Consider the following 17766-nt stretch of genomic DNA (forward strand, 5'->3'; position numbering starts at 1 on the left):
AACAGACCCTGGTTTTGGCTTTGTCAAGGTATATAACAATGCAACATGTTTTGATAAACAAACTGGAGCCTGTATGAAACAAGGCAGCTGGGAGTCATTCCTCATCAGTAATGAAGTGCGTGTATTTGCCAATCAGTCCCAAATATTCCACCTCTTTATTATGCGCTGAAGCTGCAGTGCTCACTTGAGCCAGATGGGGTGATTTTGAATGCAGGAATGCAGCGGCAAGTTTTGTCGAAATCACATCAGTGGGTCCAAAATATGGAAATTCCTGCCTTTATGTTTCTTGAATTTGTCTCCACAGCAGCTTAAAAGAGCCCTGACATCACTGCTCTTACCAAATCAATACTTTCCATGAGGACTTAATTAGGTTAAGCCGGATCTGTTTTCAAGTTCAAGGCTTTTTATGAATACTTTTTATAATTGTTTGTTGCTTATTTTCGCCTTTATCTTTCATGTCTAATGGAAACTCTAAGCCATATCAGGAGTCTATACTCTTTGTTTGTTAATGATAGGATCTGCGTATACCTGCATGTGTTATGAGTGTGTGTGTATGGGTGTGCATCCATGTGTATGTGTGTACTTTTGAGTGCTTTATGACTTACACTTGTGTGGGTGGGCATTTATGGTATACACTATGCGATGCTGTGTTTTCATTTTTTTTCTTTTTCTTTTACTTTATTTAAAGTTATTGGCATGATGTATACAAAGTGTATTCATTTCATTTTAGATCTTTTATAAAGCTTTTTGTAAGTGTAATTGCAATCTTGCGAAAAGTGCAAAAGCGGTGATTAGATAATAATAATAATAATAATACATTTTATTTATAAGTGCCTTTCAAAAACACTCAAGGACACTTTACAAAAGATGAAACAAGCAATAAAGCACACGTAAAAAACGAACTAAAATACAATGGAAAACAGCGCAATTACAGAGAGTATGCAGTTTTAAACAGATGAGTTTTGAGTCTAGATTTGAACAGAGGGAAATATGCATCGTTCCTCTGAGTTTCCCTAAAACCCAGTGAATAAATGAATGTTGCTGTGCCTCCTTCTACCAACTTTGCAATTTAGAAACTGTAATGGGGTAATGATGCATCCCCATGAAGAAAGCCAGTCAGCACAGTCTGAGAGTTTGTGTGGGATCGACAAATGGACAACTGGACTGCAGCCCATCCTTATCCGCTGTAATGGATAAAATGAGTTTACTGGGTTGCTCAAACATGTTCTCGTGCTGTCTGCATATCATATCAAATCTACTGTAAATATGACCTGCTGACTTGGAACAGACATCCTTGTTTGCGCTCGACATGGAAATTCATGTGGACTCTGATATTTCCGCTTAATGTCACGAACAGCAGACGGGTTTTCAACACAGATGGTAAATATGGCAGCAAAAGACACCAGAGTCAGCTGTCCAAAGTCAACCGGAGTTGGGAAAGTGAGTGAAAATCTGCTGCAGTTTGGTATCATTTGTCTGCATGTTTGAGTTTAAAGGCAGAATGAGCAGGATTTTCCCTAAGAAACAGTGTATAGACTCACACAAAAATAATCCCTCTCAATTATCACTTTGAGCCACTAGCAGTGTGTGTTGGTGTGTGTGTCTACAAAGACTCTTCTGGGCGTTGGCCTTTGGGCAGCGGGTGTGTAGCTCCCAGCCAATCACAGCGCAGCGAAGTGCCAGATCGATAGCATGACACCCAATAGGAAACTACGAAAAACAGTTATGGAAAAGGGAAATCTAGCGCGGCGAAACAACAAGTGGATAAAGCTTGTGAGTGAATCTGGCGTTGGCTTTCAACCCCTGGCGAGCGCTGAGGGAGAGGAGGAGGATGAAGAGCGACGTGGACTTGGTCTGTTTTCTGTTGGACAGGGAGGTGCCGGCGGAGGACAATCGCCAACAAAATCTTTTAATTATTCATTCAACCTTTATTTGGATTCGGGGAATCATTGAGAGCAAGCCCTCATTTACAATGATGCCGAATGTACAACAACCATAAAAACAATACAGAATTACAATACAAATAGCAAAAAATAGAATAAAACAGGGATTAAAACAGAATAAAACAGGGATTAAAACAGAATAAAACTGGGAATAAAAACAGAATAAAACAGGGATTAAAACAGAAATAAAACAGGGAAATAAAACAGAATAAAACAGGGACAAAATTAAATTATAATTGCCGGTTAGCTGGGCCAGGAGGGGCCAACTTTAAATGTTGTGTTTACAAACCACAATAACAAATCCTGCGCATTCTACCTTTAAATTCAGACATAAAAGTTATTTTGCATGTGGACGTACCAGTGGGTTACACACTTGAACAGGCTTCATGTTGTAGTAATAACATGTCATCCTGCACTGCTTTTTGCAATATGACATGAACGCAGCATTAGCATATTTGCCCTCTGCCAAATGCAAACACAATTTAAATTGCATGCAGTTCATGTCTGTGATGCTCATTATGCTTTTTTTTTTTTTATTTCTGGAGCTCTCAGAGCACTTGGCAACACTGTCAAAACAAGCGTGTGTCACCGACTTGTTATGTAATGGATTCTATCAAAAGGCAACACATTTGAAAAGTAAGCCAGTCAGCAGCCTCTAAATGTGACCGACACATGTTGGTCAGTTTGATGCTGCCCAGAGAGAGAGAGAGAGAGAGAGAGAGGGAGGAGACGAAGCCCACATGGAGTCTGCACTTTTTCCTGATTAGACAACATTATATATTCTGTTCATGTGTGCATAAATGCAGCCATTCATTTATTGCAGAGCAGACGGCAGCAGAGTGGATCAGCAGCAGGATCCAGCTGTTCCTGACCCACATTACCTCGACCAGACGAGGAATAAGATTTTCTCATTTGAATTGGCTCGATGCTGAGTGGAATTACGCGCTGCATACTGAATCACAAAATAATTGCATTGCGAGGTCAGGAAGCTCTTTTTTTTTTTGTGTGGTAATGCTAATATCACGTGCACCATACTATGGGCTAAACTTTTGCTTTTCAAGGAATTGCATTTGTGCAACCCATCTCCAAATGAAATTTTATCAAGTCCTGAAGTTAAAACTAAAAAAAGTCCACAATAAATTAGCTGTACGTAAGACAGACTGGCAACAATCTGGAAACGATGCACATACAAATAATGAATTTTTATTTGCAAGAGGCACATTTGAAAAGTTGTTATGACAGGGCGCTGTCCGTGGTGCTGACCAATCCTGTTAAAGGAATAATCCACCCTAAAACATTTTCACATGATTAAAAGTAGCAATTGGCTGCATACCTTGGAGTATTTTTCTCAATCTCGCAGATAATTAGCCAAGCGTAGGTAATGACGTGTTGTTTTCAGCAACTACAATGTGATTTGATAGTAAAAAAATGTTTCATCAATCTTAACCAACAACAATGTATGTTTTTTTTCTCTGTGAGTCCCTGACAATCAAAGAGAGTGGCCTCTTACTAAAGCCACCACTCTGAACAAACACTGCACAATCAGGGAGAAATCCATCATACAAAAAAACCTGCTCTGCTATCGCTGTTTTTCCCTCCGCCTGCATTTGTAAACATAACCCACAGCCGACGGCAGAAGGCTCACACCTGTTCCTCTGGGCGTTGTCAAAAGGCAATCTGGGAAACACAGGAAATCGCTAACGTAAGGAGAAGAGGACGAGGCAGGTTGACGGAAAACGAGCACACCAATAAAGCAAATTACAGCGCTCCCATGACGCTCTGAGCATCAGGGACAGATGACAGATGACAGGGTGAGAGGATCAGAGCGAGGATTTTTTCTTTCGGACTCTCCTCTGCAGGCTGCTGACCCACATTGCCTCAGCGCTCGGCTCTCTCACTTTATGGGCCAGTGGTGTGCGGAAATAGGCCTGAACCTGCAAATCCTGCCTGGCTTATGTAACACTTGTGGTTATATTGGTTTCATGTGTATAAATATCTGTAAAGCTCCAACTAATGACTATTTTGCATGGTTGATTAGTCTATTATTTATTTATTTATGCTTAATTGGTAAATTAATTGGTTCATCCCATCAATCAAATGTCAAAAATAATGAGAAACGCTCGTCACAAGTTAGCAGAGTCCCGATAAGGACTATCCTCTGGTTTTTCTGCGATGGTGTGAGCGGTGAAGGCCACATTAGGATATTTACACATTTACACATAAATTAAACTGCAATCATATAGATTATCTTCATCAACTTTTTTGATTGACACTCACTTTCTCCTCATTTTTATCAGGTAAAAGCTGTAAATGTGAATTTGATAGTGCAGAATTAGATCATTACATAGCCGAATGTATTGATTTTGCCCTGAATTTAATGGCTGTTGGGTCGCTGTTGATGAACTGACTGTGATCTGCACTATATGACAAATTCCACCTCACTGTCTCAGACATTTCTGCAGTTTTTTTTTTTTTTTTTTTTTTTTTTGTATTTTATCTGAACAACAGCTTTGCTCGTCCTTTTGCTGTCTTCTTAATCAGCCTCAGTCTTCCTGAGGTTAATCTTGAATCTTGAATCTCGCATTTCCCACATTTTTTATTCTGTCCTTGCTTTCCTCTCCCAACTTCCCTCTCTGCATCTTTCTATTCCAGCCTTTTACTTCTTTTCCTTCAATACCCTCTCCCCTCCATCCTTCTCTCTCTCTCTCCCTTACTCTTTCATCTTCCTTCCTCTCTTTCCTCAGTCTACCTACAGTCATTATTTCTACAGCCTTCTATCGCTCTGTCACACATTCAGCTTCACCCAGAAATATGTTTCCATGCCGGTGTCATCTCTAAATACCAGCCACAAAAGCTGATTTGTCAGTTTCCCACCTCGGGATTTGGTGACATTCGCCTGGTGATGTGAATGTAAACCACAGCCATAAGATTCAAGCCTACAAAAACTTGACGTAGCACGAGACTTTGAGGGAGTGCATTTCATTCTGAGGCTTGGTGACGGCAACATTTGGTTGGATCAGGAGAGGTGAACGTTTGGAAACTGACAAAATGAGCAAGTTTTCAAATGCTGAGCTTAACCCTTCCTTTACCTTCAGATTGTCAGATGCTTTGTGTGTCTTTAAATGTGTCTTTATGTGTCTTTTATGTGCCCTTTAAATAAAACATAACTTCCCTCACCCGACCCCCTCTATACATCAAAGTTTATGTGGGAATATTGTTTGTCCCTCCCAAATGTCACACTGACTATCAGAGGTTTTCACACGACTACAGGTGTGGTCATGTAAGGTGAGGGCCCTAAAGCAGAGGAACGTTTTTTGAAGATTATAAAAGGCATCTTATTGCTCTTCAGTGTCATCCAAAACAACTAAAAAAAAAATGCAAAATATGTAATTTTGACATTTCTTATACATTTTATGCGGTCAAAATGACACCAAAGAAACAGATACATCCCAAATGTGTCCAGGACATTGAAACCATATTATGTTAATTTCATGTTCACACACTTAAGTCATTAAATATGAAGCAAAAAGGATGTTAATCATGTATTTGGAGGTGTTCAACATTGAATAGGTTCAAACTGACCCCAAAGATAACAGGTGGGTTAAAAAATTTCTACATGATTTTTTTTTTTTTTTTTTTTTTTTTAACAGATGATCTGTAACAGTGTGAACCTGGGGATCCTCTCCTGCTGCAAGGAAGGTTTACACAATGATTTGAAAGGGTTTTGTGGGAAAAAGGGGCTTCACATCCCTCTCTTTACTTCCTTCTTCTCCCTCTCTCTCCCTCTCTCTCTCTTTCTCTCTGAAGCTGGCACCCCACTGGGTGCCGTTGTATCTGTCAGTCAGTCGGTTTCATTCAATGTGTATCGCCTGTCCAGCCTCTGTGATCCGTTATAAAACAGCTCCAAGTGGCACAGCATTCCCTCTTTGCTGTCACTCAGCACTCACTCATCTATTAGCCTTCCCACTCTGCCTAATTAGCCTGACCAGTCGCTCAGAGTGAGAAGCCTGATGGACATGAATTTACACATCCTGACTGCACCAAAAAAAAAAAAAAAAAAAAAATCTCATTTCGCAGTGTTATTTCCTCAGCTTTAACAAAAATGAAAATTCCTGTTGCTTATTTATTTATCTGCTCATGGAGTTTATCCCCGATCAATTTGTGTCAGATTTGTATTTGACTTGGCAGAGCTATTTACATCTCAAGAATATTCAAGGGGAAAACTGGGGATTCAACAATATTTCATGTTCTGTATAATGTAATCTGCCAATCTGAATCACAATCAAGACATGTGGGTCTTGATTTGATTCTGTGGATTACACCCTGCTGGTGCATTGCATGTGAAATTGATGGGACTGCACGTGCATTTGAAGAAGTTTAAGGTGGATTCTTCAGGTTTTTCTGTTCTTTCTCAAGGTCCCTATAATCAATAATTGATTAGCCCTGCCCATCTTCCAGAACTACGTGCTCCTCCAGGGTCTTTATTTTGGTTTTTATCGATCAATAACTGGCTGCCGCTCCTCAAGAATGTGAACAAGATCCAGGAACTTTAGTGGGGAATAATGATATTTTATGTTAGTCTGTGGCTGTATTTATATCTCAACAGGTTTCTGGGCGACACGGGGACTCATCATGTTTTACGTTCTCGTGGTATTAGACTTCCTATTCGACGTAATTAACTCTCCATCTTCCACGAGAGGAACCAGAGTGACTTCATATACCAGGAATTTGCCCCGGTGGATTGGCTGCTGTCTGGGTTTTATTGGCCCCTGATGGACTGGAAGGGGGGGGCTATTAATATCTCAAAGACTTTCAAGGGCGTATGAGGATTAATCTAGTCTTCATGTTCTGCGATGTGCACTGGGAGTGTGTTTCATGTTAAACGTGAAATATGCTGTGTAATCCCCAACATTGCCTGGAGATGTTTTATTCATGTTGTGTGTGTCACATTCAGCGTTGGGATTGTTGCCCAGTGAAGTGATCAAGTGCTTTTGACTCATTACTCAATTCATAAAATAAATCCTATCACTTTACTTAACCTCTGCAACCAAATATACCAAATTTGCCCTGCTGAATTACACAGAAATGTGTATAACATGATGCACAAGATATATAGACATTTTCTATTTGATGTGACAGTGCAAATATAAAATAATGACATCTTGGGTTTGAATCTTTCACTCAAGATTTAAGGACGATGTAGCTTAAGTGAAGTGCAGCAACCAGCAGATACAAGACACTGGCATGAATTATGGAAGAAAAAAAAAATCGAACTTTGAAGCTACTTAAGGGGGAACTTTAAGGGGAAATAAGTGTTTAAGAGGTTTCCTGGCTTTAGTAATTTGTCTCATTGCTTTCACATCTTCATATTTAACAGATGCTTCGTATTTCCTACTTCAAAAGCCAGGAAGAGTCAGTCAGCTCGCCTGGAAACCAAACAGCTTTGATGTCTTAAGTTCTTGTCATCCTTTTGCTTTGCAAAATCAAAGTTAAGGGAATAAATCCACCTTCAGCAAGCAAACAAACAAACAAACAAACAAACCAAACTTTTTTTTGTCATTCCCTATCTAAAGTCTGTTGATAAGATATTCCTTTATCAGTCCCACAGTGGGGAAATTTCCATGGGGGTTCAAGTTCATATCTATCTATCTATCTATCTATCTATCTATCTATCTATCTATCTATCTATCTATCTATCTATATCTATATCTATCTATCTATCTATCTATGTGTATATATCTATATCTATATCTATATATAGATATAGATATAGATATAGATATAGATATAGATATATATAGATATATATAAAATTCATCTTAACTTTCATATTTAGAAGGTGTAATAACAAAAACAGTTATTTGTATAATGATAATTATACAAATAACTGTTTACATTTACAATCTACATTTTTAAAAATGTAGATTGTATATAACACATTACATGTTTTGGTGTTTTTGTTATTTTTGTGTTGTGATGTTTTATTTGTGAGACCAGTTTTCCTGGCTTAATTGGCTGGACAATAATGCCTTCTATTCTATTCTATTCTATTCTATTCTATTCTATTCTATTCTATTCAATCCTATCCACTCTATTCTTCTTTACTCTGTTCTTCTTAATCTTCTTCACCACCATCACCACCTCCTCCTCCTCCTTCTCCTTCTTCTTCTTCTTCTTCTTCTTCTTCTTCTTCTTCTTCTTCTTCTTCTTACCGCATTGTTAATATTATTAGTGTTACTGAAGCGGAGCACAGAGTAATAACAATGACACTGATCGCACTGCTTTAAAGCCCTGCCTCGTCATCCCCCTCTCCCCTGGCCTCGCGCTCTTCCGACATGCATCCGTGCCAAATCCCGTTAACGGCACCGGCTCGCGCCACAATAACCTACATTCCACAGTATAATCACACCGAGGAGCGCGAGGGCGTCTGAGCCACGTTGGAAAAGGGCAGCGACTCCCGGTATAACAGAGAGAGAGAGAGAGAGAGAGAGAGAGAGAGAGAGAGAGAGAGAGAGAGAGAGAGAGAGAGAGAGAGAGAGAGAGAGAGAGAGAGAGAGAGAGCAGTTTTCTTTTGTGCATTTAATCTTATTTAGGAAGGAAAAGATGATTTTTTCAGCATCCACAGCGCTGTGGCTGCGCTCCAATGCTGCTTCCAGCTCGGCAATAGGCAGGCAGACATCCAAACACACACACACACACACACACACACACACACACACACACACACACACACGTATCAGCGTACTACTACACTTGTGAGGACCTGCACACACCTGACCCCAATCTGAATCCCTGTTTTAACACAGTTTGAACCCCGCACTGAAAAATCCCCATCTTAACAAATCATTCAACGTTACAAACTTTCTCTCTTATGTTTCATGATTTTTTTTCTGGGAACAAGTCTAATTATGTTGAAACAGGGCAGAATAAGGCAGATCATCCCACTGGGATCAAGAAAATGACATTTGATTCAAGAAAATTCAGGAAACAAGTGGGATTATCTCAACACACCCTGAAGGTTTTTTCTACTTGTTTTAGGAAAAATGGGATTTGACTGTAACACTGATTTTTCCCCCCAGTGTGAAACCAAAGCGTAAATGAATTTTAATTTTTCAAACTCAAATTCAAACTCTAACCTTACATCAACTTTAATCAGAACCAAGTTTGAGACCTCAACCTTATCCTAATCCTAATCTTAATTCTAACAACCCAAACCCTAAATAAATAAAATGTGACAACCTGCAAAATGTCCTCACTTCATAGGATTTCCTAGTTTTTATGACATCTTTGTGAAGACATTTGGTCCTCACAAGATAGAGACACAAGAACATACGTGCGCGCGCGCGCGCGCACACACACGCACCATCGGAGAGTCAGAGAAAAAGCAAGCACACAGAGGGATGTAGAGGCACACCCGCACGCGCATCGCTCACGTGCGCGCGCACGTTCGGTCACGCTGCACAGGACACAGATTGGATAGTCCTCAGCCTCTCCACATCCGAGCAGCGATGCGCGGCGTCCCCGACTGACACGCCTAGTGTATCTCCTCCCTCAGCCACGGGAAGAAATCATATTCCATTTTAGCCGTGTCATTAGAAAAAGCGCACCACCCAGCCAGCGTCAGAAATTGGTATTGAATCGGAGAGGGAAGGGGAGAGACATTTATTTGCATAATGCGATTTATTCAACAAGTATCAGGAAATGGATCTGCCCATTTAGCCATGCGCAAATTGGTGTTAAATTGGGAAGATTGCCGGATTGCGTGTGCGCGCCCTTACTACTAAAATGAACCACAGTAATCTTATAATAAATTTGAGAAGGGCAGGCTACTGTACAACAACAAATGTATACCCTAACTTACGATATGAATATTATAATGACACCTTAATTAAGAAAAAAAATCTCAAGTGCAGTGAGGTCAATTTAAACTTAAAATTGAGCGCCACGCTTCATACACGAATGTTATCTAATATTACAAGGATTTTTCATGAGTGTGTGTGGATGGGTGATAAAAAAAATAACTCATCGATGTTAAGACAAGAGGATGACGTCACTTTCACCCTGACCGTACAGGGCTTACATCACCCCTGTGGAATAGGCTCTAGCCTGGATTGTCACAACACTGAATGTGGAAATCCATCCTCCTTAATGAGAAAATGGGGGTGCAAATGGATGGGAAGTTGATAGGGATTAGAGGAGCGCACTATGAAGTGAGATCTTACAGCCAAAGCAAATAGCACTGAGGTTTTGTTTGATTTTATTATCATATATTTGAGAGCTGTTTCTCGTTTTTATGTCATATTTCTAGGAATCAGCGGCAGCGGTGGCCCCTATCTGGGCGTCACGGGTGGTAAAGCTGCACGGTTATTTGTTAAAATGATAATTTTGTGATTCTTTGGATGATACGGTGATGACAGTGTGATTGTGTAAAATACAGGCTATTTCCCCCTCCTATTCCAGTTGTGGATATGGCTGCCGCGGGTGCTGTGTAACAGCCCTGCGCACCGGAGCAAACCATTATGAGAGAGAGAGAGAGAGAGAGAGAGAGAGAGAGAGAGAGAGAGAGAGAGAGAGAGAGAGAGAGAGAGAGAGGCGCTGAGCCAGAGCAAGCAAGCTATGGGGGGAGGGGTGGAAAGAGAGAGGGGACCAGGAGAGAAAATGTGTGCGTGTATATCTGTGTATGTGTGTGCGTGCGCGCGTGCGCGCGTGTAAGGGGGTGTGGAGGCGGGTTGGATAGTACCACCGGGCTGCGCCGCCGCTGCTAGAGAGAGAGGACAGAGTGAGAGAGGGAAGGGACAGAGAGAGAGAGAGAGAGAGTCAAACACACACACATACACTCACGCACCCACACACACACATACACACACAGACGAGGGGGAAGGCTAGCGTGTGAGCCAGCCAGTCAGTCAGTCAGTGTGTGAGAGTGTGAGCCATGTTGGATGTGAATGAACGGGAGGAGAGATGCTGCCGCCGCCGCGCCGCTCCTAACGCGCAGACCTCCAGCTCCACGGACCACAGCGGGTAGATGCCAACTCTCCAGGCCGACGGAGAGACGGGGGAGCCTGGGGGAAGGTGTCGGGCGGTGCCGGCGGTCCTGGAATTGGCCACCTAGCCTGGAGCGAGGGAGAGAAAGGAAAGGAAGAGAAGGCAGAAGGAAAGACGCACACAGGAGAGAAAGAGAGAACAGGAACGGGTGGAAGAGGGAGAAAGGAGGGGAGAGAAAGAGAAAGGAAGAGACTAAATGGCTGCACCGCTACCGGGCTTCACCCCGCTCCTGCTCTCGCCTCTGGTACTCCACCTGCTTCTCCTCGGCCCTTTGTTCGCCCTCACACCGGGGACGGTAGCGACAAGAGGGGATTCCTCCCGATGGACCCCGGGCCGCTGCTACCGAGACGCCGGTAAAGTGAGCCAGCAGCAGCAGCGGCAGCAGCAGCCAGAGCAGCGCGGGGAACCGGGGGAGTCGGCGAGTAGCAGTTGGGATCTACCCCTAAGCAGGTGGACCGTAGAGCGGATACAGACTGAGGAATGCCCGAGAGCGCAGCTCGGAGGAGGGCTGCGGGTTCGGGACCGCGGGGCGCAGGGAGGATGTCGTCGGGATGGAGAGAGGGGAACATGGGGGGAGAGTCTGGAAGGAGTCGGGCCGTTTTGGAGGAGCGCAGACGGCCCTCCTCCTTCTCCTCCTCCCCGCCCAGGTATTAGGAGCAGCTCTGACGGCGTCGGTGGAGGAGAAGGAGGGGAAAGAGAGGGGAGGTGGAAGGGCGTTGTTTCACTTCCCGCTTCACCTGTTTTCTCCTCCTCGCCGGTTCAAAACGGCAAAAAGCGGTTGGTACAAAGGACTAGAGCGTGCGCGCAGCGGTCGCCGGTTTTGAGACCACACCTCGCCGAGCGTGGCGCCGCCACAGCCTTTGTGCTCGCCTCTGGCCTGCACGGGGGACCCGGAAGTGCAGGGAGGAGAGGAGAAGAGGTGTGGGAGAGGCCTCTGGAGGTGAAAGGGCCCTCTCTTGCACTGTGCTCTCGTACGCACCGGTCTCTCCACGGGACTAGCCCCGCCGACCAGCATCTCTCCCCACTGAAAGACTTCTCACCTGGCCCCTTGCCATCTGGCTTCTCATATTGCTATCACCCCCATTCTGGATACGATTTACGCCACATACAAGCCTGTAATATTAATACCTATTTAAGCCTCTGTTCTCAGTCATCAGATTCGGACATTTATTTTATTTTTAACTGCCACTCCCCCCAAACAGGTCACACTGATTACATTCAGTCTCATCTAGGTTGCAGGAGCAACAGCAGCGTTTTGGATGCTGATGAGGATCCAGCCGGTGAGGACAGGAGGGATGGTAATTGTTCTCATTTGGGCAGGCACAATGTTATCGATCCCAGCAGCAGCAGAGAGGGGGGTGATGATAGCTGTTTGACTGGGCGCATTAGGAGCAGGCAGCAGGAGGAGGAGGAAAAGGGGCCTCGCCAGCCTCTCTTGTCCGGCACCTTCCTCACCCCCGAGGTGCCAGCGGGGGGATCGCACAGGACTGCACCGGAAGGGTTTAACCCCGGTACCAGGGCGCACCGATGTTGCTGTGGGCCCCGTTTTCATGGTGAGGAAAGGGGGAGTAGGTATTATGCCAGAATTACGGATGATGGGAGGAGAAGGGAGGAGAATAAGAGAGGAAAGGATGAAAGAGGAGGAGGGGTGAGCCACGGCAACAAAAACGTTAATTTAACTAATTATCCGGATAATGATTTGGCTTTTCCGACTCTTCCAATCCAACATAGGGCTGATAATGAGCTCCGGCAGGGGAAATCAGAACCGGCAAACAGGGGGCAGAGCGCTCAAACCCGGGGAGAGAGCAGGGAGGCACCCGGTGGTTATTTTGGCTGTTCGCACAGAATAGAAATGGGGGGTGGATGTTTAGCCGACTTTATGGGCCCCGAGAGACGTATAGCACCAAGTAATCTCATCCACATCCAATTTCCCCTCAGCAGCATCACACAGACGCCTGGCCAATGTTTTCTATCCAACAAAGGCGTCGCTTCTGAAATCGCATCAAAATACCCAAGCCCACTGCTCATTACGCCCGCCCAAACACGGCCAGAAGATTACACAGTGACTGAAAAACTCCCCGCATCTCTGTGTGTATCTGCTGAAATCGTAAACGCAACTTCTGAGCCAGAGCAAGAGCATGCCGGTGACTCAGGCTTTTTCACGCCTGCCAAGTTTCCCGTTGCACGTCCCGGTTTCAAAACAGCCTCTGCGCGCTCCGCTAGAGAAAACGAGCCCCGTCTCCTTACTCATCCTGATCACATTACAGCAAACCACCCCTCTTTTTTCTCGGAAATCAACCTGACCATGAAGTCCGATGAGTCACGTCCACCGCTGTTATTGGTTTCCTTGCCCTCTGCAGAGGACGTGATTTCAGCACCGAGCGCACGGCGGACAGCTCCTCCCGCGGAAACCCCTTCCAACTCCCCGCGTGCGTTTCTGTGGAGTAAATTCAACACCAACAGTAATAACAACAATGGAGAGGGAGGCAGCAAGGGGTTAAAGGGATATAATTACGATTCTGAAATGGGGGAATCGTCATGGGATGGCCAGACACAGCAGCAGCGCCTATGGGAGAGTGCACCGGGAGAGTTGGGCCATGCTGGGTGCGTTGACAGCGACTGCTCAGTCGCTGAGCAAGGGGGGCTCACACATATGCAATTAAAATCCGGTAAGCAAGTGCCACTAGAGCCCGAAGGTGTCAGTCAGTCAGATAGGCGGCAGATGGGGGCCGAGGTGGAGGGTGTAAGAGGGGGAGAGGGCTTGGAGGGGTCCTCTGCTGTTGCTGCTGCTGTTGGGGGAGGAAAATTACAGGTGGGGGAGGGGGAGAGAGAGAGCAGAGATGCGCTGCTGGTGGGAGAGAAAGAGGCAGGGGGAGAAGGAGCAGAAGAGGTGGAGGAGTGGGAGAGGGAAGAGGGAATGACAAAGGAGAGCCAGACAGAGGCGAGTGTATTGAGCGAGAGAGAGGGAGAGGTGGAGAGGAGCGAGGCAGAGGGAGGGAAGGGTCAGGAGAGGGGCAGTAGCACGACTAGCGTCACACAGAGCAAGAGAGGAGGGAGGATAGACAGCCAGGCAGATGAAAGCCAAGAGGGAGGAGAGGGGGATGAGAAAGAAGAGGGGGAGGAGGAGAGGCGTAGTTCAAGGGGAGAGAGGAGCCTGGAACGACTGATAATAGTGGCGGATGGTGAAACCTTGCAGGAAGAAAGGGATAGGGAGGTTTTGATGCCGTGGCCTCGTGCTCGTCGCGCTGCCAACCGGCATCCCCATTTCTCTCAGTATAACTACCAGGTGCAGGTAGCTGAGAACCAGCCGCCCAGCACCTCCGTCATGGCCATGTCTGCCACAGACCCAGATGCAGGAGAAGCAGGCAGAGTTAGCTACACCATGGCCCCGCTAATGAACAGTCGATCATCTGATTACTTCTTTATCCATCCAGAAACAGGCCTCATCACCACCACTCAGATTCTAGACCGAGAGCACATGGACCTGCATTACTTCCGGGTCACGGCGACTGATTATGGCTCCCCTCGCCTCTCTGGCACCACAATGGTGGCCATCACTGTTTCAGACCGTAATGACCACTCTCCTGTATTTGAGCAGAGTGAGTACAGGGAAACGATTAGAGAGAATGTAGAGGAGGGGTATCCTATCTTACAGCTCAGAGCAACAGACTTAGACTCCCCATCCAATGCCAATATCCGATACCGGTTCGTTGGTGACACAGCTGCAGTGGCACGAGCAGCCTTTGAGATTGACCCGCGCTCTGGGCTCATTACAACCCGTGGAGGTGTTGACCGAGAAACCAATGAGCACTACACCCTCCAGGTGGAGGCCAGTGACCAGGGGAAAGAACCAGGCCCACGCTCCGCCACTGTCAAAGTCTTTATCACTGTCCTGGATGAGAACGACAATGTGCCGCAGTTCAGTGAGAAACGCTACGTGGTGGCAGTCAAAGAGGATGTGAGGCCGCACTCGGAGATCCTACGTGTGAGCGCCACAGACAGAGACAAGGACAGTAACGCTGCTGTTCACTACAACATCATCAGCGGTAACAGCCGCGGACAGTTCTCCATTGACAGCGTGACTGGGGAGATCCAGGTTGTGGCACCACTGGACTTTGAGGCTGAACGGGAATATACTCTCCGTGTCCGTGCACAGGACAATGGCCGGCCGCCGCTCTCCAACAACACCGGCATTGTCAGTGTGCAGATAACAGATGTCAATGATAACCCACCAATCTTTGTCTCCACGCCATTTCAGGCATCCGTGCTCGAGAGCGCCCCAGTTGGGAGTTCCATCCTTCACATTCAGGCCATTGATACTGATTCTGGTGACAACGCCCGGTTGGAATACCGGCTAACTGGCACCAGCTCTGACACACCGTTCGTCATCAACTCTGCCACCGGCTGGGTCACAGTGAGCTCCATTCTTGACCGGGAGTCGGTGGAGCACTATTTCTTTGGGGTGGAGGCCAGGGACTATGGAATGCCTCCTCTTTCGGCTACAGCGAGCGTTACGATCACTGTGATGGACGTTAATGATAACCGCCCTGAGTTCCTCCAGAAGGAGTACTTTGTCCGTCTGAATGAGGACGCGGCGGTCGGCACCAGTGTGGTGAGCGTCACAGCCGTGGACCGTGACGTCAATAGTGCCGTAACCTATCAGATTACAGGAGGGAACACCAGAAACAGATTTGCCATCAGCACGGCAGGAGGGGCTGGACTGCTCTCTTTGGCCCTGCCGTTGGACTACAAACAGGAGCGTCGCTATGTTCTTACGGTCACTGCTTCAGACCGAACGCTCCACGACACTTGCCAGGTTCATGTTAACATCACAGATGCCAACACACACCGCCCCGTGTTCCAGAGCGCCCACTATTCTGTTAGTGTGAATGAGGACCGTCCGCCTGGAAGTACTGTTGTTGTCATTAGTGCCACTGATGACGATGTGGGTGAAAACGCTCGTATCACATATTTCCTAGAGGACAATATCCCACAATTCCGCATTGACCCCGCCACAGGGGCCATAACGCTCCAGGCGGAGCTAGACTATGAGGACCAGATGACTTACACTTTGGCTATTACAGCTAAAGACAATGGCATACCCCAGAAATCTGACACCACGTATGTTGAGGTGAATGTGAATGATGTGAATGACAACGCTCCTCAGTTCCTAAGTCCCAGATATCAAGGAACGGTGAGTGAAGATGCTCCCCCCTTCACCAGCGTCCTCCAAATCTCTGCCACAGACCGGGACGCACACGCCAATGGGCGCGTCCAGTACACCTTCCAAAATGGCGAGGATGGGGATGGGGATTTCACAATAGAGCCCACATCCGGCATTGTCCGAACCGTCCGCCGTTTGGACCGGGAGAGCGTACCATTCTACGAACTCACTGCTTATGCTGTGGACCGCGGCGTACCCCCTCAACGAACCCCAGTCCACATCCAGGTGACAGTTCTAGATGTGAATGACAATGCCCCTGTGTTCCCTGCTGATGACTTTGAGGTTTTAGTGAAGGAGAACAGTGCCGTGGGTTCTGTGGTGGCCCAGATTACCGCCACCGACCCGGATGAGGGTGCCAATGCCCAGATAATGTACCAGATCGTGGAGGGGAATATCCCCGAGATCTTCCAGATGGACATCTTCTCAGGAGAGCTCACCTCGCTGATCGATCTTGATTACGAGGCCCGCAACGAGTACGTCATCGTGGTGCAGGCCACCTCAGCGCCTCTTGTCAGCCGGGCCACTGTCCGGATCCGGCTGGTTGACCAGAACGACAACCGGCCCACTTTGCGGGACTTCCAGATCATTTTCAATAACTTTGTGTCAAATCGGTCCAATAGTTTCCCCAGTGGAGTAATTGGGAAAGTGCCGGCCCATGACCCTGATGTGTCAGACCGGCTGTACTACACCATCGACAGGGGAAACGAGCTGCACCTGCTGCTCCTGAATCACACCAGCGGAGAAATACGACTGAGCCGAAAACTAGATAACAACAGGGCGCTGGTGGCTCCCATGCTGATCACCGTCACAGGTAAGAGACCATGAAGGGAGGTGTGGAAGGGAGGGTGGATGTGTCTTTGTGTGTATTCAGTTTAATCAGGATTTCATTGGAGATAGCTTCATATCACAGTGGCTGTAATACACACTGTAAGATAAGAGGCTCCACAGGTTTGTGTGTATGTGTGTGTGTGAGGGATAAAGCTGGATATCATTTGCTTGAGCTCTAATTAAGTGTTGCTTCTACCTGTCCATCTTTCTTTCTCTTGCTTTATGTGCATGAAAGAATGAGTTTGAAGAATGAGTGTTTTTTTAGGGGAAGAAAGTAAAGCTGTACATGATAAAAACAAGACAACGGCATTAGGAAGCGCTAATGGAAAGTGATCTGCGGTGGAGCAAATGCTAATGATGACAAACACAGAAGCACCTTGAAACACATTTAATTGATTGACTGAGTGAGCTAATGTGAAAGAAAGTGGTTGATTGAATGAGCGAAAGCAAGACAATTAGGTTTGTTACTTGCATCAAAGACATCTGCTTTATAAGTCACATTTCGGAGAAGGGTGGGTGGAATTGGGTCTGTGTTTTTCGGAGACTGCGAGAGAACGACATGCTGATAAAGATGTGTTCCCTTACGACACCTGTTTGAGTCAGCTTAAAGGCATATGAGGTAAAAACAGACTGATGTCAGATGAAATAGCAGAGCTCTGAAGTGTGTAAAAGGTGAAAGGTGCGTAGGAGAGAAGGATGAAAAGGAAAAGGGATAGCATGTGTGAT

At 46.0% G+C, this 17766-nt stretch overlaps 1 protein-coding gene across 1 annotated transcript in view; it reads left to right on the forward strand.

Annotated features, from left to right (window-relative positions):
- The first annotated feature begins 11184 nt into the window (after positions 1–11184).
- Positions 11185–17766, forward strand: part of celsr3 (cadherin, EGF LAG seven-pass G-type receptor 3) — a 171490-nt gene continuing 164908 nt past the window's right edge. Inside the window, 2 exon segments of the mRNA XM_030056322.1 lie at positions 11185–11959; positions 12191–17023. Of these exon segments, the coding sequence (XP_029912182.1) occupies positions 11185–11959; positions 12191–17023 (5608 nt within the window).

Source organism: Myripristis murdjan, chromosome 7 (assembly GCF_902150065.1).
Source record: "Myripristis murdjan chromosome 7, fMyrMur1.1, whole genome shotgun sequence".
NCBI lineage: Eukaryota > Metazoa > Chordata > Actinopteri > Holocentriformes > Holocentridae > Myripristis > Myripristis murdjan.